Source organism: Neophocaena asiaeorientalis, unplaced genomic scaffold (genome assembly GCF_003031525.2).
Source record: "Neophocaena asiaeorientalis asiaeorientalis breed wild unplaced genomic scaffold, Neophocaena_asiaeorientalis_V1.1 scaffold71, whole genome shotgun sequence".
Taxonomy (NCBI): Eukaryota; Metazoa; Chordata; class Mammalia; order Artiodactyla; family Phocoenidae; genus Neophocaena; species Neophocaena asiaeorientalis.
In genome coordinates, this window is record NW_020175439.1 from 2,521,080 (window position 1) to 2,543,578 (window position 22,499).

Sequence of the window (22,499 nt, forward strand, 5' to 3'; positions counted from 1 at the left end):
AAAAAAAAAAAAAAAAAGTATGTAAAATTTTATTTATAATATATAAATAAATTTTATTGTATTTATTTTGCAACCTACTCTTTTCCCCAGTTTTGTTTTTGGAGTTGTTACATATAGATCAGAATTATTCATTTTGATGGCCATCTAATATTTCATTAGATGATATTGTAATGTACCCTACTGACAGACATTTAGCTTGCTTCCAATTTTTTATTCTTTTGCAAACAATGCCACACATGTGTATGTGCTTATCTAGGGAATGTACTCAGAGGAGGAATCGCCAGGGCCTGGGGTTGGCACAGTTTCTCCTCTGCTCGGTATTTCCCTGTTGCTCTCCAAAGTGTACGTAGACTTCCACCCGTCATGTGTGAGGGCAGATTTCTCCACATTCTTGTCACCTCTTGGTGCTGTTGGACTATAATTTTAGCCAGTTGTGAAATAGGATCTCTTTGTCTTAGTTTTAACTTGCGTCAGCCTGGTGACTGCTCATTACAACTGTAGAGATTGAGCATAAACTTCGCACCAGTCAGGCTCCCATTCCTATGAACTGGTTGGTCATATCTTTTGTTCGTTTTTCTGTTTGTTTTTCTTTTTATCCCTGCTGATTTTTAGGAACTCTGTATACTGCCAATATTAGTCGTTTGTCAAAAAATGTTTGAATGCCATTATCTTCTCCTTGTCAGTCATTTTCATTTGTTTGTTTACGGTGTTTTGTATAATATACACATTTTAAAATTTGGTAGAAAGTTATCAATCTTTCTGTGCTGTGTTGTGTGTCTTGTTTGTCTGTCATAAGCTTTAGAGTTTTGTTTTGCATCTTTAGGTCTGTAATTACACCCCTCCCCTACATTCTTACCCATCGTTCTCTCCCTTACTCTGTTTTTTTCCATAGCACTTATCATCTTGTAATATATCCTACAATTATGTTTTTCTCCATAGCACTTATCATCTTGTAATATATCCTACACTTATCTGTTTTGTTTATTTATGTGTTATCTGTTTCCCTCCACTAGAATGTAAGCTCCCTGAGGGCAGTGGCTTTTGTCTGTTTTGTTCATGGCTATATCCCTAACACCTGGAATAGTCACGGGCATATAGCAGGTGCTCAATAAATATTTGTTGAACAAATAAAGAATAATCCACATGGAATGTATTTCTTGTGTATCTAGTATGAATAGAGCTGTCACCCTTTGTTCCCCTCATGGAAAGCTGGTTTCTCTAACACCATTTATTGGATAGTCCATCCTTCCCCCACTGATTCTTTTCATTCAACCTTTATCAAGCTGGAGTTGTTTCCCTCGTGCCACTGTCTTTATATATTTCTGTTCCCCTGCCTCTGTGCTGAAGTCTGCAGAAAAGCCAGTCCTCACACACACAAGTGGGAGTGGGGGAGATGAAGGGCTAGGTTCCACTTACGGAGAGTTTTTCTCTGATGGGTCAATCGGTAAACATTTATGAAGCAACTTTTATGAACCAAATGTAAAAATGGACCTGAGTCCTCAAAGCCCTCAAAGGACTTTCTGGTTGACGTTAAAACTCGTTATAACTCAAGGCAGAATATAAGGGTTAAGCAGGACAATTAGCTGTGTGCTGGGAACACACAAGCTGGAGAACATAGTGGTTAAGTTTGTAGGCTTCAAGTAAATTCAATCTTTGTATCCTGCATCTGCTCCTGACTGGGCTTTGTATCTTGAGCAACTTATTGATCTTCTCCAACATTTAGTTTCCTTATCAAAAAAATGGGAATGATGATAATAGTACCTGCTTCAGGGGTTGTTGATTGACTGAAAGAATGTACGCTAAGGGTGTAGCTCAGTGCCTGTAAATGTTCACTAATTCTAGTGTGCGCGGAGTCTTTAGGGAGGAGGTGAAATTTGACTGGGTCTTGCAGCACGGGTTAGATTTTTCTGGGCAGGGATTGAGTAGGTGGAAAAGGACGTGCCAGACAAGATACAGAATAAATAAAAAACAAAAGCATGGAAGCCAGAAAGTATAGGGTGAGTTCAGGGAGCATTATTCTAGTTTGACTGGATTGTAGGAGGAAGTAATGATGAAGAGACTGGAAATGTAGGTTGGGCCTAATTGCTGTGGATTACCAGCAACAAGCCAAGAAAATGTCCTTTATTACTAAGCTCCTAATTCCTCGATGGCTCCCCATTGCCTGATCAGATCTGAGCTTCAGAGGGGTGTCTCTGGTAGGGCGTGCTTGGCAAACAGGAGAGGAGAGGGGCAGGGAGGGCAGCTAGGGGCCTCCCAGGAGAGTCCTGGTCAGTACAGTTGAGGGTGCATGTCCCAGGGCACCTGAACTTTAGGAACATATTGTGTGTGTGTGTGTGTGTGTGTGTGTGTGTGTAATTAAAGCCTCCTTTATTTTTTTGTTTTGTTTTGTCTTAAAATTGACAAGACTAGTATAAGCATCTTAAAAAAAATTTTTTTTTATTGGCCTATAGTTGACATACAAAGTTGTGTTAGTCTCAGGTGTACAGCAAAATGAATCAGTTATACTTGTACATATATCCACTCTTTTTTAGATTCTTTTCCCATATAGGTCATTACAGAGTACTGAGTAGAGTTCCATGTGCTATACAGTAGGTCCTTATTAGTTATCTGCTTTATATATAGTAGTGTGTATATGTCAATAGGAACATTTATTTAAACTACCATTTTTTTTTTTTGCGGTACGCGGGCCTCTCACTGTTGTGGCCTCTCCCGCTGCGGAGCACAGGCTCGGGACGCACAGGTTCATCGGCCATGGCTCACGGGCCCAGCCGCTCCGCGGCATGTGGGATCCTCCTGGACCGGGGCATGAACCCGTGTCCCCTGCATCGGCAGGCGGACTCTCAACCAATGCGCCACCAGGGAAGCCCCCATTTTTTTTTAGCATCAGCTTTGTGCCAGGTGTGGAGCTGGGTGCTTCCATATACATGCCTACCTCAGAAATACTGCGGGTTGGGTTCCACACCACCGCAATAAAGCAAATATTGCAGTAAAGTGAATCACATGAACTTTTTTGTTTCCCAGTGCATATAAAAGTTATACTGTAGTCTATTAAGTGTGCAGTAGCATTATGTATAAAAAGACAAAGTGACACCTAATTAAAAATTCTTTGTTCGGGACTTCCCTGGTGGCGCAGTGGTTAAGAATCCGCTGGCCAACGCAGGGTCCACGGGTTCGAGTCCTGGTCTGGGAAGATCCCACATGCCGCAGAGCAACTAAGCCCATGCGCAACTACTGAGCCTGCGCTTTAGAGCCCACAAGCCACAACTAATGAAGCCTGCGCGCCTAGAGCCCGTGCTCCGCAACAAGAGAAGCCACCGCAGTGAGAAGCCCACACGCACCAACAAAGACCCAATGCAGCCAAAAATAAATAAATTAATTAAAAAAAAGGGCTCCCCTGGTGGCACAGTGGTTGAAGTCCTCCTGCTGATGCAGGGGATGCGGGTTCGTGCCCCGCTCCGGGAAGATCCCACATGCCGCGGAGCGGCTGGGCCCGTGAGCCATGGCTGCTGAGCCTGCGCGTCCGGAGCCTGTGCTCCGCAGCGGGAGAGGCCACAACAGTGAGAGGCCGGCGTACCGCAAAAAAAAACCAAAAAAAAAAAAACACTTCGTTGCTGAAAAATGATCACTAATCACCATCTGAAAATCTTTTTGCTGGTGGAGGATTTAAAATATTGCAAGAATTACCAGAGTGTGACACAGAGATACAAAGCGAGCAAATGCTGTTGGAAAAGTGGTGCCGACAGACTTGCTCAGTGCAGGGTTGCTACAGACCTCCAATTTGTGAAAAATGCGACGTGTAAAGCACCATAAAATGAAGTGCAGTAAGATGAGTGATGCCTGTACCTCCTCTAGTTGTTTAGCCTGAAACAGTTCTCTCCCTGGATATTCCTGTTCAGTGTATGGTCGTCTGTCCCTGATACTGTACCCATCCAGGGAAGCACAGGGATAGAGAAGCTCAGAGGACCCTCTTTCCCACTTCTCCATCCCACCTTCCAATAAGGTCACAGAGGAGGAAAGAATAGCATGAAGACTTAGGGCTCCAGCAAATCCTTGTTAAAGAAGGTGTCACCTGCCAGTATTCTTCCCAGCCTGGCCTAATTTCTAGGCAGCATTGCCACGATAGGTTGTCGTCATAGGGAAGATAGACCTCTGGACATCAGGCTGGTGTGAACGGAAGAGCCCGGGCCTTGTCATCAAAGAGAAGTGGGTTTAGATCTCAGCCCTGCCAGAATCGAGCTCTAGGGTGACCACCTGTCCTGGTTTGCCTGCGAATGAGAAGGTTCCTGACTCATGAGACTAGAACCTAGAAAGTTCCAGGCAAGCTGGAACGAGCTGGTTACCTCTTTAGCCCTGTGGTCTGAACCTTTCCCTCACCCCATCGGCAGACGGCAGGTGCATCCTATCTCTTGGTAGGTGGGGAGACCTAACATCATTCTGCCTGCTTCCTTATTGCGCTAATGTGTGTGTTTCTTTCTCCATTTACTGCCTCACTGGGATGTTGATTCCCTGAAAGTGGAGACCAGGTCTTCCTGGCTCACTGCTGTGCTCCTGGAATCTAGCACTGGGCCCGATGCAGAGGGGATCACAGCTGATTGTTAAGGGATGAACAGACAGTGAAACTCTAGGAACCCCAGTTCCCTCGTCTATGGGGATAACGACTCTTAGGGTTGTTTCTGAGAATAATGAGCTAAGCCAGCAAAAGCCCTGGTACTCGGTACACCCCTTTTTCTTCCTTCCCGGTGAATGCACACAGATTGGAACGCCAGTTTATCCATCCTTCCCTGGTGTTTACATGGCCCAGTCATGTTCAGGCACCCAGGGTGCTATTTCTTCTTAAACAGAAGTTGGGTTATCTTTAATATAAGATAGAAATCAAACCACATTAGATTATTTTACCTCAGAAGCCAGTTTCAACCGATCCTTTTGAATAGTATAGTTCTATTATTATATATTACTTCAAACTTAATAGAAAAAAATTGATTAAAATGTGTGCCCTGTTCATATCTGACCTGGCTGAATGCCACAAGACACATTAATTGAAAATGAATTTCTACAAACCCAGTCAAGCATCATGAAGATGAAAAATGTACCTTTTCCCCTCCATTCCTTCATTGATTTTTCATTTTCCCCACTCAGAGCTTCATTTAGCAATTTTTCAGTTTCGTTTTGTTGTGGCCTTAATTCATCCCCTTCACTCCCCCCAAAATGAGATAATGTACCATTTTCCTTGTCCTTTTTAAACTGTTCTTTCATGCTGCATTAGTGCAGGGCAGATCCTGATCTTGTCATACATCCCTGTGCTTTATTATTTTTTAGGAAAAGAGGGTAACCTTATTTTTAAAATTCTTACCATGGTGGTTTTTATCAAAGGGAATGCACTTTAAAAATACGTAACTATGAAATTAGTGTTACAACACTTCTAAAATGAATTAAGAGAAACTGCAGCAAAAATAAAAAACCTTTTCAGAGGAAGAGTATTAGATATCAATTATTCTCATTTTTCAGGGTGAGGTATTTGGGGATCAAACACGAGTCCTGTTTTGTTGAGGGAAATCGAGAAAGCTATTTGCCAGATCACAAGAGGCTGAATTGAAAACAAGGCTGGGTCAGGACAAGAGGGAGCAAAGGGAGGTGACTAAAACCCCAGGTGAGTTCTAGAAGGTTCTTGCCTGTCTTGTGCCAACCGTGCCCCAGTCTGTTCGCCGAGTCCCTGGATCTCTAGGGGTTTTGATAACAATAATGGGGATCTTCAAGCTATCTTCCTGTCAAATTTTCAAATAATCGAACAGCGTACTTTTCCCATGAAAAGTTGAGAAGGGCTCACATTCAAGTATCCGACTGCTTTACCCTGACCTAGAATTCAGAACCCTGGTTATCTCATTTTGATTAGAAGCTTCGATTGGCAATTAGCCATCTTTGGTACATTTTCAATGGGAAAATGAATTATTTCTTTATCAATGCAGTTTAAAGTAGAAAGTGTTTTTAAATGAGGGTCCATTAGTAGGAGTTAACAAAGGGGGGTGTTGGTGACAGAGGTTTGGAAACCTTATTAATGTGTCGAGTTTCATGATAGGCACATACACACACACCCTGATTTTGAATAAAAGTACCTGTGGACTTCAATTGGTTATTCTTAAAATGAGAATGAAAACAAAATAAAACAGATTTCAAAGAAAATGAACATAAACTTAGTTTGGATTTTAAAAATTGAATTCCCTTTTCCTTACAAGATTTTAAACAATTTAAATCAATGTGATCATCAGTTGTAACATACCTTCTAATATCATGCCCTGTTCCATCGTGTCTCCTGTTTTACATAAGGCATTTTCAGATACATGTATATCATCATTTGCCAGCTGGTAAGAGAAAACACCCCAAAGCACAATTTCTTTAAAAAAAAACATATCAAGTGCTATCTAGTATTTAATACTTATTTGCTGCTGCATTTCTTATATTCATTCATTTCTCTCCACATCCCCAACCTCAATATTGAGTTATGTTTCATGAGTCTTGCACAATTGGGTACTATTCACATCCTTCTAACTATAGGGCTGTATCACATTCTGACATCTAACATGAAATGACCCTACATGTCTGTCACCAATGGAAAAAAATTCCAGGAAGCTGAAAAGCCTTGCAACCTCCTGGGTTGCTGTGAATCCATAACAGGACCTTACTAAATTTTTGTACAATTTCATTTTGGTCTGGTTGACATACAAGGTCTTTTTGAAAGAAATTGGGAGGGATCCTTTCACTATAGGAATCTGTTTCCAAAGAAGTTTATAAAAATGTGTGGATTGATAGGGGTGATTTCACCTCCTAAGAGGACTGCTCTTTCATATAAGATAATTGATGCACTAAACATCTGTTCCATGTGGGTTTGCTGTCTGGTGCAAGGGAAAGATGTAAACAAAGAGCGGTAGTGGCAATGATGGGTTCTACTAGGGGTTTGCTCGAAGGGCTGAAATAGAACAGAGGAGAGAGACACAAAGCCAGCCTAGAGGACTTGGGAAGAGCTGGCCTGGGAGGTGACTGTTGAGTACTTCCTGACAGAAGACTTCCTGGTGGAAAAAGGAATGGAGGGTGGGAGGGCATGCCTGGTGAGGGCACCAGCCTGTGCAGAGGCCTGGCAGCAGGACCATTGTGTGTCCACAGCACGCTGAGAGTATGGAGTACCTTCTAAGTAGGGTTCATTGTGGGACAGAAAAGGCACGAAATGAAACTGGGGAGATATATTGGGACCACAGCAGAGGTGCCTCATGTCCACGCTAGGGAGTTGGAACATTAGAAGCTTGGGAGGGTTGTTTTGTTTTGTTTTGTTTGTACTTTTTTCTTTTATTGAAGTATAGTTGATTTACAATGTTGTGTTAGGTTCAGGTGTACAGCAAAGTGATTTGGTTATATATAATCGATCCTTTTCCATTATAGGTTATTGCAAGATATTGAGTATAGGTCCCTGTGCTATACAGTAGGTCCTTGTTGGTTATCTCTTTTATATATAGTAGTGTGTATATGTGAATCCCAAACTCCTAATTTATCCGCCCCCCAGAAGCTTGGGAGGGTTTTTAAGTAAGAGGGTGATATATGCAGCATCTCTGGGGTAGAGCCTAGAAGTCGATGACTCTGCCCAGGTGACTCCAGTGTGTGGGTCTGGTTAAGAGGGATCGCTTAGCTCGAACCATCTGTGCAGGTAACTCAGTTGTGGCTGATGTGAAGAAAAGCCGGTTCCAGTTTTAAGAAACCAGATGACCCCCCCACCGCCCACCTTAAATATCAATCTGGCCTGTAGTCTTAGAAACCTAGCATCCTGCATTATCAGTTAGGCTGTAAGACATATACATAGTTTGAATTACAAAAAAAAAATCATGCTAACGAAGACAAAATTAGACATCAGTTCAATGAGTTAACATCAGTTAAAAGGTTCTAGATTTTACCAAGATGGGTTTCTTCCCTTTGTTCTCTAAGGGGGTTTACTGTTTGATATTTAAATTTAACTGTTACAAGAAGATTACATTCTTGGGTAACTACATTTTCCAGACCTCATCTAAGTTCTCATTTCTTAATGCCTTGACTTCAGCCTGGTAACTTGGGTCATTTACCACCACCTGGTGACAGCTAGATTTAAATGCAGATTCTTGAAGTGTACGTAAACCTCTTGAAGGTCAAATTTACAAACTTACATAGAGCATGGACTTGAGGATACGGGGAGGGGGAAGGGTGAGCTGTGACAAAGCGAGAGAGAGGCATGGACATATATACACTACCAAACGTAAGGTAGATAGCTAGTGGGAAGCAGCCACATAGCACAGGGAGATCAGCTCGGTGCTTTGTGACCGCCTGGAGGGGTGGGATAGGGAGGGTGGGAGGGAGGGAGACGCAAGAGGGAAGAGATATGGGAACATATGTATATGTATAGCTGATTCACTTTGTTATAAAGCAGAAACAACACACCATTGTAAAGCAATTATACTCCAACAAAGATGTTTAAAAAAAAAAAAAAAAGCAAGAGCAAAGGTGCCAAATGGATTTTACTTGCATACCGGCTGCATAGTCCCCTGGATTTTGGGTGCCCCCGATTTTGGGAGCTGCTTTGGAGCTTATGTGTTTAGCAAGTCTGTCTTGGTTCATCTAGGCCTCCAAGAGTCTGTTCCAGGCAACTATGCCCCTGAAGTCTAAGGGGTGGATTGTTTAGAGATAATGGATGGACGGATTCTTTGATTCGTCCATTCAGTGTCTGAGAATATGAAGATGATCAAGGCCTTTATTCTCAAGCTGACAATCTAAGGAGGGAGAAATACCAGTAATAACATAGTAGTAGCTAATTTTTGAGTGTTTATCATGCTAGGTGCTATAGGAGACGATATTTCAAGGCTCTTTGAAGTTGGCAGTCAGAAATAACAGCATTTTCCACGCAAATGTGTGATTTAGATATTGTGGAAAAGAACCAAAGGCTTGGGAGTCAGACAATACCTAGAATATTAGCAAACCCAGACGCATGAGAGCCTGCTTATTTTAGAAACTGGGTGCCGCACTTGGGAGAGGGCATGGGATGTGCTCCAGGAGCAGACCTCAGGGGGGAGTAACTCGGGGTTCAATGTTGGCACCCCTTCTAGGGCATGAGGGGCCAGCCATGAACTGACTGCCAACCTAAGCATCCTTTTTCTCTAATCCGAGCAAGTCAGCTCTGGCCACAGAATGGACTGTACAAGATGCTTCTATGAGAAATGCTCAAGGATGAAAGCAAATGAGTGTGCATAGCATCCATTTTTAGTGCAAAAGCACAGTCGCTTCTTGAAGCATCAGTTGCTGAAAAACGCGATCCTGGTCGTCAGAAGCTCCAGATCCCCTACATCCTTCCCTCGACCTATTCTTTTTCTCCAGAATGAGATGCCTCCTCACGCTAGCATTAGCCCAGAGTTCTCCCCTCAGCTGTCTCTCCAGATGATATCTCTGCTTTGCATTTATTTCTTTTTAAAACTAAAATCTAGGGACAAAGGTGAGCAGAATCATCTTGGTCTCTTCCTGTGAGCTGTTCATTAGGGTGCCCTTAACCCACACCTCTTGCTTCTCTTGACTCACAAAGCACTCTGATCACTTCAGAGATAGTGAAACTAGTGTGCGTGAAGTCACTTTTTGTGTTATTTGATGAAGTATTACCCCTGACCTTCTTGGAATATTTTAGTTCATTTCAGTACACACTTTACCTATCATTTAAAGATTTTAAAAGCTTTAAAAATTTCTAATGCTATAAGAAGGAATGAAAAAGGGACACTGTAAGGATGATTTTTGCACATTATTCCTACAAAAATGAAGGAAATTTAAACAAAACAAACTTTTGTTTTGCTCATAATCCTACCCCAACCCCGGAACGATTTTGTTTATCTAACTTTTCTTCCACCTTTTACTTTCATCATTGTAAACTCTTGTTTTTCTATCCCTTGAGGCTTTTTGTAAACACTTTTTCATTTTGTAATATATTTGTTTTTAGTGTTTGTGTAATATATTCCATCCAAGTGATAGTCCATAATTTATCACCCATTCCTTTAGTGCTGGACATTAAGGTTATTTCCATTTTCTCTCTATTATAAATAATTGGAGCAAGAACATCTTTGTATATATAGCTTTCTTCCTACATCTGAATTATATCCTTAGGATAAATTCCCAGGAGTGGGATTAGTAGGTCAAAGGGTATGAACAGCTTTATGGCTCTTCATATTTATTGCTACATTGCCCAAAGGGTCATTCTAATTTACAGCACCACCTGCAACACATGAGAGTAGCTATCCCTCCCAGCCCTTCCAACACCGATTTCTTCAGTCAGTAGTTTGGGGCAAGTTTAATAGGTACGAAAGGAAAACTAGTGACTGTTTTTAATTGTTAATTTAAAAAATAATTATCAATTTTCTTCTTAAGTATGTTTATTGTATTCTATTTCATATGGTTTGCTTTTCATGTCGGAGAATTATATTTTTTGACACCAGGTGGAATTTAAGATATTTTATCATGAAAATGTCACATTCTCTCAGAACAAAGAGCGTAATGATGAATCATTACTTAGATTCAACAAGCAGCAACATTTGGCCACATCTGCCTTATCTACACCTTCTTTTCCTTTTATTTTTTCCTTTGTGCAATTATTTTAAAGCAAATCCCAGACATTCTGCATGTTTCCTGTATACTTCATTAAGCATCAATAAAACATGTGGACTTTTTCTTCTGTAATCATAATGCTTATTGCCACACCTAACAAAATTAATGATAATTCCTTGGTCCCATTTACTACTAGTCTGTAATAACATTTTCCAACATGTCTTTAAAATTGTCTCTTAACTGATATTTTGTTCCAGTCAGCATACAGAGAGGTCCACTGTATTTGGTTGTTAGGTTTCTGAAGTCCTTTGATCTAGAACATATGCTCTGTTTACTCCCCCGGTACCCCCAACTCAGATTTACCCCCAGCCAGTGACTTATTGCAGGAACTAACTCAGTTGTCCTATAAACGTTCCCGCATTCTGAATTTGACTTTTTGTTTCCTTAATAGCTCAATTAGATTCCGTTTCAACTTTGTTTTGTCCGGGGAGGCGAGAATACTTCAAGGGTGGTGCTGTGTGATTCATTTCGTATTGCTCTGGGGGCACACAATGTCTGGTGATCCCACTTTGGGTGATGCTAAGGCTGATGGTGGATCAGGTGGTGACAGCCCACAACAAAGTCATAAAGTCCCTCGCCGGCTTTGCCCCTCACTGTCTCATCTGTCCGTGAAGCTTGCTTGAGTCAGTTATTTCCTAGGGGATCGCACAATGGTGATTTTTGAATTCTCTCATTCCTTCCCCACTTATTAACTGGAATTCTTCTGCAGAGTAGAACTTCTTTCTTCATAAACTGGGACTTTTTAGTAATCTCAACGTGCAGTTTGTACAAGTAAGGCAGGATAAATGCTTTTTTCTTTTATCCAAATTGCCAAGCTTCTAAGTAAGGAGTTGGTTCCACTGTCATTTCCGAGGAGCTGTCATTGCTGCTTTGTTTTTGGTTTTCTTTTTTAAGAATAAGAAAATACTCAGGGTTTTAAAAAATATATATTCCATGTGTTTTACTCATTATTCTTTTTGATGCTCACATTGTCCCATCTTTGCCCCAAGGGAGACCCTTCATGTCCTTGTTTTCAGGTAGAATAAGGTGTCTTAGGCTCATCTAGTATATTTTTTAAAAGAAAATAAAAGATTATGAATTCATACTGACACTTTCATTTCAAATCTAACAAAACTTTTTTTTTCTTTGATTTTGTACTTGTATTTCTTTTTCTTACACTAAAAATCTTGGTTCCAAATGTTATTATACTACAGTCTATCAAATAGTTTAAAAATATAATACCAATATTACTACTAAAATTTTCCCAGTGAGTGCAATTGTTTATCTTTAGAACACATTCCACTAAAAACATCCAGTCAAATTACCTTGTCCTAACAACACTTGAATTAATTCGTTTAACCAATTTGATATATGGTTAAGTTCTTTCTGTTCTGTTTGTTTTCAAATTTTAGGATTCACTTTTTTCCCCTTTTTGGTTTTTATTTTTTGAATCTGTAAAATGTGCTTTCAAAATTGAACTTATGTAACAAGGTATTATCACAAAAGTCTTTGTTCTGTTCTGTCTCCTCCATCTAATTTCCTCCCTCTCCCTGTTGGTAAATATTAAGATTTGTTTGATCTTTGCAGTGTTTCATTTTGCAAATATATATTCATATGTCTTCACCAATTTTACATCAAAGCCAGCATACCATCTGCTCCTTAAAATATATCGTATCAGGGTTTTAGAGATCAAGGCATCCATTGTTAAGATGAACCATAGTTTATGTATCAGGCACTTACTGATGGAGTTCTGTTTTTGTGTGTGTGTTTTCTAAAAAGCAAAAATCCTGTGTCCAAGTCATTTCATATTTTGGCTAATGATTCTTTGGGATCTATTCCTAGAAGTGGAGTTGCTGGGTCAAAGGTTAAATGTAATTGTACACTTCTTTTTTTAAAAAATTAATTAATTAATTTTTGGCTGCCATTAGGTCTCCGTTGCTACACGTGGGCTTTTTCTAGTTGCAGTGAGCGGGGACTACTCTTCATTGTGGTGCGTGGGCTTCTCACTGCGGTGGCTTCTCTGGTTGCAGAGCACGGGCTCTAGGCACGCGGGCTCAGTAGTTGTGGCTCACGGGCTCTAGAGCACAGGCTCAGTAGTTGTGGCGCACGGGCTTAGTTGCTCTGCGGCATGTGGGATCTTCCCAGACCAGGGCTGGAACCCGTGTCCCCTGCGTTGGCAGGCAGATTCTTAACCACTGTGCCACCAGGGAAGTCCCTACTTGTACTTCTTTTAGTTATCGCTAGAGTCCCTTCTATACGAATTGTGTCATTTTGCACAGAGAGGGATTTTTTAAAAAAGATTTTGCAGTTGCTCAAATGTCATATGAAAGGTTGTTGGAAAATTAGTGCATTCTTCAAAATCACATGTTATTTATCGAACCTACACACTGTTCCCACTATTGCCCAAGACATGGCCTGGTAGAGAGCACCCTGGTTCCTGCTTTTAGGGAACCTACGATGTGTCTGTGGAGACATGATATGTGAATGAAAGACAAAGTTAGAGTAGTCCAAGATAGATATAGTATAAAAACAAAGGTGAAAACCCAGCTCAAGTCTCTGTCTTTCAGAAGCCTTCCCCGCTTAACCCAGGCCACGTGAGTCCTCAGTCCTCTGAATTTCATTATTACTTTCAGTGACAGTGACCCTTTTCCCAGAGCAAAACTTTTGACACGTAGTTGAACAAATATGAATATATGAACAGGAACAACAGAGCAGAATGTATGAAATGCAGGCTGCTGCATAAATTCAAGTGAAATAATTTTTTTACGTAGAGTTATGTCTGCATTTCCCAGAGCATCAGTGGGATGTTACTAAGGGTTACACAGCAAAATCAGTGCAGAAATGTTAGGCTAAACAGACCTAATGAAACAACTCCACAACCACGTATGATGTCCCAAGCATACCTGGGCACAGAACCCCCCCCGCCCCGCCTCCGTGAAGCACCTCATGTTCATACTATTCCACGGAACACAAAAGAACCAATGTGTAGTTGCTATTTGAATGAAAACCAAAGGCTTCTCTTCCAGTTGATTAACTTGTACAAATTCTGCATTTTTGATAACAATTTCCAATTTGTTTCTTTCTAGATTGAATCACTAAAGAAAAAGGTGCAGCAGAAACAGCTCTTCATATTGCAGCTTTTAGAAAAGATATCGTTCTTAGAAGGAGAGGTAAGAAGCTGTGTTTCTTTAAGCTGGGGTCTTCCCTATCATTAAATTTTATGTTTCTGAGCCTACCGCCGACACTTAATTAAAAATATGGCTATTTCCTGGCCTTATAAAATTGATTGAAGGTTAACTGCCAACACTGAAAATGAGGTTCTGACAGCTAGTTTTTCTTTACCATCTGACTCTCCTCATTACCCCTTGCTGCTCACCTCTGCTTTTTGGCTCCCATTTTTCTTATTCAGGAATTTTCTTAGCAAGTCTGATAAGCTGTTGATGAATACTGATAACTCCCCACATCTGTGTTGTATGTTATAATTTGCCAAGTATTTTCACATACGTTTCTCAATGATCCTCTCAACAACTTTAAGCAAGGCAAGACAAGGATTATTATCTCCATGTTAACCAAAAAAAAAAGAAAAAGAAAAAAGGCACAGAGAAGGCAGGTGGCTTTTCTCAAGGTCACACAGCTTAATACCAGAGCCAGGCTGAGAGACGGACTCCTCATTCCAGGTGACTTAATTTCACCTGGAACTTTTAAGATATTTAGTATTCCTGACTTTCTGGTCTTTAGAAAGGCATTTTGGGGATTTTGTGGAGGTTCTAGGGAAGGAAATTATGAAGTTGGACGAACCTTAAAAGCTTAGGTGTTACTAGAAGGGGAAGCCTTCTGTTTTCTCTGAAGATTATTTATTAAGAACTTGGCATTGAGCCTCTTGCTTTTGAGCCTCCGTGAATCTCTCCTTGTCTGTGCCCCGCTTGTAGTCCCTCCCGGGTGAGAGACAGCCCAGGAGAGAATAATAAAATAAGAAGACAGGAAAGTAATGACAGTAATTAAGCTCCTAGTGTGTGTTGGGCACTTTTTCTTTGCATATCTTTTGTATAACCTAGAGGTTAAGAGTGGAATCAGACTTGCCCAAATTTGAATGCTAGATCTGCTTATTAGCTGGCTGACCCTAGGTAAGTTTCTTAGAATTAGAAATTGAGGATGATAACTGTACCTACGTGTGTGTCCGTGCGATGAGAGTGCATACAAAGTGCCTGACATGCCTAAGCACCCCATCATTTTCTCTTTATTAAGAGCGATGCCCTATGAGTTAGATTATGTTTCCTCCATTTTGTAGCTGGAGAAACTGAGGTTCAGGGATGGTAAGGAATCTGCCCAAGCTGACTGTTAGAAATGGGTAAGCCTGAGCTCTTAACCACCATGTTTGTAGGGATGGGGAGCAGTGTCATTATTTACTCTGTGTGGTGGGGGGGCTGCCTATAAAAGTCGTAAGCAGAAGTCCCTCGTGGCCCGTGGGGACCTGGCAGCAGACTCAAAGCCCAGGAATCTCAGTGTCCTGACAGCTGAGTAAGTGGACACTTGTCTTGTCCCACTGTTTTCCCCTCTGCAGTCACTGAGTCCACCTCCAGCTTTATGAATGGACATTTCTGTTTCTAAGATTGCCCTCTGAAATCACAGCTCCCTGTAGGAGGAATCATACTTTCCCAGTGAGAGTCAGAGAGTGAGTGTCCTGGTGAAAGTCATGGGTCCCGAGAGAGTCTGGTTCCAGGAGGGAGAAAAGAGACGCCAACAGGAGAGGCGGCAGGTTACCCAAGACAGTGCCCACCCCTCTTCCCTTCCCCTGGCTGTGCTACTCAGGCCTCCTGGGAGATTAGGAAATGTCCAAGGGGTACTCTGCATTGAGAAGAGCCTTCCTTACACATACGTGTGCTTTGTTTAATCTTAATTTATTAAATTCCTTTCTTCTCTTAGTTTAGGTTGCCCAGACTCTGAGATGTGGATATGAGTCCACTAGTTTATTTGGGAGGTGATCTCAGGAAGCCCCAGTGGGAGAGGGGAGAAATGAGTCAGGGAAAGGTCAAAGGCCAATAATGGGTGCCTTACAGAGGTTACCACTGTGGAAAGCTGCTGCTCCCTTGCCCTGGGCATCTCTGGAAGATGATGTGCACTGGCCTCTGAGTTACCCTTACCAAAAGGTCAGAAAGCTAGGGCGTTTACCCATTAACTCCCATCAGTAGCTGGTGAGGGCGGCTCCTGGGTGTGTGTGGCAATTCTGGCCTGCCCTGGGCAGAGCCAACTGGGCTCCAAGGGGCAGAGGAAGCCCCAGGGAAAGAGTCACAAGTGGCATGCCAGGAAATGGTGAGTGTCCAGAGCATATGGGTGCGTCTGGCTGTGTCTGCTATGTATATCCAATAAGCCATTCAAAAATGGTCTGAAAACCATCATTCCTTGAGCATTTAAACATTGATTATAAATTTGGTTGATTAAACTATTTAAATTCTACTACAAATTTAGAATGACTAATTCCTTTTGATCATCCACCTTAAACAGCAGATAAAACGTAGACAAAATGTCAAGATTTGATAATACATTTACACTTTAACTTATTCTAAAATATTAAGTATCTTGGGTTTAATTTATTTCTTCATTGTTTGTGTTCTTGGTTTTTAGTATCTTCCGAAGGCCAATTTCCCTTAGTTAACATCATTTTGACGCTTTCCAGACAAATGCAGTGATCTTTTAGATTCAAAGGACATGGAATACCTTCTCCGAATAGCTAAGGCTAGAGGATGCCAATTCTTGGACAGACACAATTCTTGCTTTACAATATAGGACTAGGTAGCTTCAAGGTGATTCAAACTCAGGACCCCTAATCATTGGGATGCATTGACCTATCTTTAGCACTATTAAAAAGTATGCATTCCTTATTAATATTTTACCGTTCTTTGTCAGACTAGGTAGAGATTTCACCTCCTAGGAGATGAGGTTGAGTTTGGGTACTTGGTTTTCCTCTTCAGGCTGTGTGAGTAGTTTATGATGTTACAAACACACTGCTGACTGACTCCTTGCTAACTGTGTGTGACCACTGATGCCAGTGAATGTCTGCCCCTATTTCCACCTGCTTGTTGTATGACCACCAATGCCAAGCAGCCCTTCCAAGGGCCCTCAAGTCCTGGGACGACCTGACTTAAAGTTCCTTTTGTTATTCTTTACTACTCAACACAGAAATCTTATAAACAAACATGTAATTAACACTTTATAAAAGAAACTACATCATCTTATATATTAATGCTTCCTAGTTTTAAAAGTTGATGACAAGTTGTAACATATTGTCATCTTTGTTCACTATTAAAACTATCTTTCTCTACACTTTATATTAACTTTCCTTTTGAGTGACATCATGAACACAAGGCATTTCTCAGACTCACCTTGTTCCCACAATAATTTTTTCCTTCTCCTCCTAGTTTTTTATTTTTTTATCTTTATTGGACTATAATTGCTTTACAATGGTGTGTTAGTTTCTGCTTTATAACAAAGTGAATCAGTTATACATATACATATGTTCCCATATCTCTTTCCTCTTGCGTCTCCCTCCCTCCTACCCTCCCTATCCCACCCCTCCAGGCGGTCACAAGCACCGAGCTGATCTCCCTGTGCTATGCAGCTCTTTCCCACTAGCTATCTCCCTTACGTTTGGTAGTGTATATATGTCCATGACTCTCTGTCGCTTTGTCACAGCTTACCCTTCCCCCTCCCCATATCCTCAAGTCCATTCTCTAGTAGGTCTGTGTCTTTATTCCTGTCTTACCCCTAGGTTCTTCATGACATTTTTTTTCCCTTAAATTCCATATATATGTGTTAGCATACAGTATTTGTCTTTCTCTTTCTGACTTACTTCACTCTGTATGACAGACTCTAGGTCTATCCACCTCATTACAAATAGCTCAATTTCGTTTCTTATTATGGCTGAGTAATATTCCATGGTATATATGTGCCACATCTTCTTTATCCATTTACCTGTCGATGGACACTTAGGTTGCTTCCATGTCCTGGCTATTGGAAATAGAGGTGCAATGAACATCGTGGTACATGACTCTTTTTGAATTATGGTTTTCTCAGGGTATATGTCCAGTAGTGGGATTGCTGGGTCATATGGTAGTTCTATTTGTAGTTTTTTAAGGAACCTCCATACTGTTCTCCATAGTGGCTGTACCAATTCACATTCCCACCAGCAGTGCAAGAGTGTTCCCTTTTCTCCACACCCTTTCCAGCATTTATTGTTTCTAGATTTTTTGAGGATGGCCATTCTGACTGGTGTGAGATGGTATCTCACTGTAGTTTGGATTTGCATTTCTCTAATGATTAGTGACGTTGAGCCTTCTTTCATGGGTTTGTTGGCAGTCTGCGTATCTTCTTTGGAGAAAAGTCTCTTTAGGTCTTCTGCCCATTTTTGGACTGGGATTATCACAGCTCAGCTGCGGGGAGTTCTGCATTACCTTCCTCGCCTGTGTAGCAGGGTTCCCGATGCTTGTGGAGTCATTCTTGCTGTATGGCAACAACAGGCGTTTCAGTTTCCTCATTTTTGTCCTGTCCCTAGATATGACAGTGGCTTGTCTCCGAGGAGCCCTGGGTTGTTTTAGTGGAGAGGTGTACGGCAGGCTGTCTGGGCACGAGTGTTGGTAGTAGGCTAAAGTGCTGTGCCTACTGTTAGGCCCATTTTATTTGTTTTGTTTTGTTTATTTTTTATTGAAGTATAGCTGAATTACAATGGTGTGTTAATTACTGCTGTACAGCAAAGTGACTCAGTTATACATATATATACATTCTTTTTCGTATTCTTCTCCATTATGGTTTATCACAGAATATTGAATATAGTTTCCTGTGCTGTACAGTAGGACCTTGTTGTTTAAGGCCCATTTTAGTACTGGCGGAACTGGGGAAAATGTTTCCTTTTACGATTATGCGGTTGCACTGACATTTTCCAAATTTATCTAATTGTTTTGTTTTACAATACAGGGTTCTGTGGGCCACGAAGAATTTCTATTATGTTGACCTATTCTAACACCAGGACTTTTTATACCTTGACATTCCATCCCCTGCCTTAAACCATAATGATGCCAGTGGTGGTGTTTCAGGTGTCTCTGAAAAGTTTTGTTGGACAGAGCTGGTAACCTCCTATATCCTATCTTATTAATAAAGTAGCTACCCTCTGTTAAGGGCCTAACTGCAGACTCTGGAGCTAGACTGCCTGAGTTCTACTGTCGGCTCTGTCACTTACTAGTTATGTGGTCTGGAGCAAGTTACTTAACTGCTCTGTGCCTTAGTTTGCTAAGGGAGTCCTCTCCACAGAGTTGTTATGAAGACTAAATTAGTTAACACTAAGTGATTAGAAAAGTACATGGCTCACAGTAAATGCCATGTCTTTACTGTTTCTTCGATGGCTAGGTCCCAGGAACTCCTTTTATTGTTAATGATATATATTTCCTCTTTGTCCTTCTCGTCCTCCTCCTTCTTTTAAATAGAGAATGTAGATGATTTTGGTCCCTGAAATCATCATTTGTACTTACCAATGCTAAAACTCATTCTGTTTTGCTACTCCCACCCCCATCAGATCCCTAGAAGTTTGCGCTAGCCTGGCCCCATCAGACTACGTTTTCATCAACTGATTCAAAAATCTGTCTGATGTGAAAATATGCCCATTCTATTTTTTCTCCAAATAACTTTTTATTCACTCATCTCTTGAAGAAGAACTATCCCATCCCCTATTTCCAATATAGAAAATTTTATTAAAATAAAATTATGAGTGTCTATCTTCATAAGGTTGACCAGCTTTCTAAATCTGAACAGATTCCATTTCATTTTTCTCTGCTGAAAATTCTCAACTTTCAGCTCAAGGAGTCTTGGTTCTGTCCATCCTGCATTTAATGTGTGTTGTGTTACACATAAACCTCTCAATGTGTCTGCTGTGCATTCCTGGGTCAATTATGAATCTTCTGTGCAATGCTAGGGCGGCAGCACCAGGCACCATGTACGAGTTTTCCTGGACATGCATTCTTGTTTAGTGCATGTGTTACAGCCCCGGCTGCTCCCTCCCCTGGGCCTGAGGGAGCTGGGGGAGGAGGCAGCTGCCATTCATTTGACATAATTTCCCCAAAATGCCAAGAGGTGCCATACCAGGTCCTTCTTTTCGGGAAGGCGCACAGCCTCCCAAGCCCCCGGGTGGTCTGTATTTCACAGCTCAACACAAGGTGGTGGTATTTGAAAGGAAAACCCTGGAACCTGATTCTCGGTCCTGGAAGCAATCTCTTCCCCAGCACGGGCCAGGCGGCCAGCTGAGGCTGCTCTTTAGTCATAGTTGGCAAGACTCAGAGTGGAGTGTCCTTGCTTTCCTGTATCAAGACCTGTCCTTTTTTTTAAGTATTTCTGTCATCCCTCTCTAATTTCCTCCTAGTGCCCATATTCAGGCTCTCATCATCTTTTTTTCTGTCTTGTCAACCTTGTATTAATTCATGTAAATAAAGCTGCATCTTTTTAAAGCGTGCGGTGACAAATGTTAACTAGACATACTGTGGTGATCATTTTGCAGTGTGTACAGATACCAAGTCATTATGTTGTACAGCTGAAACTAATATAATGTTATGTCAATTAAACCTAAATTTTAAAAAGTATATAAATTAATGAATCTTGACAGTTGTATATACCTGTGAAACCACCACTACAGTCAAGGTATAAAACATTTCCATCATTCCCCAAAGGCCTCTCTCTGTTTCCCTTTTGCAGTCCATCTCTCCATTCACCCCCAGGCAACCAGGGATCTTTTTTGGACTTGCTTGCATTTTGTAGAAATGGAATCATATAGTTGTGTGTTCTTTTGTGTCTAGCTAGCTTCTTTCACTCAGCACAAGGATTTGAGATATATCCGTGTTATATGCATTCTTTTTTGTGGCAGAATATTTTTTTTTTTTTTTTTTTTGTGGTACGCGGGCCTCTCACTGCTGCGGCCTCTCCCGCTGCAGAGCACCAGCTCCGGACGCGCAGGCTCAGCAGCCACGGCTCATGGGCCCAGCCACTCCGCAGCATGTGGAATCCTCCCGGACCGGGGCACGAACCCATGTCCCCTCCATCGTCAGGCGGACTCTCAACCACTGTGCCACCAGGGAAGCCCCAGAATGTTTTTTATTGTATTAAGATTCCACAGTTTATTTCTCCATTCTCCTGTTGATATACATTTGGGTTGTTTCCAGTTTGGGGCTATTGTGAATAAAGCTGCTGTGAACATTACAAGTCATTGTGTGGACATATGGTTTATTCCTGTTGGGTAAATTCCTAGTAATAGAATGGCTGTGATGTATGGTAGATACAGGTTTAACTTTTTAAGAAACTGTTAGTTTATCAAAGGAGTCGTATATTTTACCTTCCCACCAGGAGTTGGAATGTTCCAGTTTCTCCACATCCTCATCCTGACTTAGTACTGTCTTTTTTTTTTGGCCGTACGCGGGCCTCTCACTGTTGTGGCCTCTCCCGCTGCGGAGCACAGGCTCGGGACGCACAGGTTCATCGGCCATGGCTCACGGGCCCAGCCGCTCCGTGGCATGTGGGATCCTCCCGGACCGGGGCACGAACCTGTGTCCCCTGCATCGGCAGGGGGGCCCCTGCCACCAGGGAAGTCCTGTCAGTCTTTTTAATGTAGCCATTCTAGAGGGTGTGTGGTGGTATCTCATTGTGGTTTTTATTTGCATTTCCATGGTCACTAGCGATGCTGAGCGTGTTTTAAATGCTTACTGGCCATTTGTATATATTCTTTTTTGAAGTGTCTGTTCAAATCTTTGGCCCATTATTTTACTGAGTTTTTTTACTTATTTACTGAGTTGCTAAGAGTTCTTTATGTATTCTGGATACCAGTTCTTTGTCAGATATATGTACTGTGAATATTTTCTCCCATTTCATGACCTGCTTTTTCATTTTCTTTTCAATTTAGATCTAAGATCCATTTGGAGTTAATTTTTGTGTTTTGTGTGAAGTAAGGATTGATATTCTTTTTTCACCATAGCTATCCAACTGTTTCCTTTTAATGTCTCCTTAATTTCTGATATTGATCATTTGTCCCCTTTCCCCCTTCTTTGATCAGTCTAGCTAGAGTGTTATCAATTTGCTGTTTTAAAAAAAATTAAAATAGCTTTTGGCTTTGTTGATATTCTCTATTAGCTGTTTTCTGTTTTATTGAGTTTTGCTCTGATATTTATATTCCCTGCCTTGTAATTATTTTGGTGTTACTTTGCTCTTCTTTTTCTAGCTTCTTGAGGTAGACCTTAGGTCACTGATTTTAGTCCTTTCTTTTTAAATATAAGCCTTTAAAGCTCTAACTGTCCCTCTGAGCTCTGCTTCAGCTGCATCCTACAAGTTTTGATATGCTGTATTCAGCATATCAAAATGTTTTCTAATTTCCTTTGAGATTCTTCTTTGACTTACGGATTATTTAGAAGTGTGTTGTTTAACTTCCAAATATTTGAGGTGTTCTTAGGTATCTTATTGGTTTTGATTTCTAATTTGTCGTGGTCCTGGAACATACTTTGTATGGTTTTCATTCTGTTAAATTTATGGAGAATTGTTTTATGGCTCAGCATATGGTTTCTCTTGGTTGAATATTGTTAAAAAAAAAAAAGAGAAAAAAGTCTTCTGCTCTTTTTGTGTGTTCTATAAATACCAATAAGATTTAGGTCGTTGATAATATTGTTTAAATTGTTTATGATTTTACTGGTTTTTGTATAATTGTTCTGTTGCTGAGAGGGGTGTTAAAATCCCTTGCTATGGCTTTAGACTGTCTCTTTCTTTTTTAATTTTGTTATTTTTTTACTTCATATATTCTGAAGCTTTGTTATTAGGTACACAATTTTTGATTGTTGTGTTTTGGAGATGAA

At 41.0% G+C, this 22,499-nt stretch overlaps 1 protein-coding gene across 2 annotated transcripts in view; it reads left to right on the forward strand.

Annotated features, from left to right (window-relative positions):
- The window catches only part of MYZAP (myocardial zonula adherens protein), a 102,617-nt gene that overhangs the window by 54,727 nt on the left and 25,391 nt on the right, over positions 1-22,499 (forward strand). Inside the window, exons 11-12 of one of the 2 annotated variants that reach the window (XR_003006262.1) lie at positions 5,506-5,647; positions 13,716-13,799. Coding sequence is in view for 1 of the 2 variants with exons in the window: in XM_024767785.1 (XP_024623553.1) it covers positions 13,716-13,799 (84 nt within the window). In the remaining variant the exon portion in view is untranslated. Of the gene's footprint in view, positions 1-5,505; positions 5,648-13,715; positions 13,800-22,499 lie in introns of those variants that run through there. The other variant, XM_024767785.1, reaches the window with a different exon arrangement.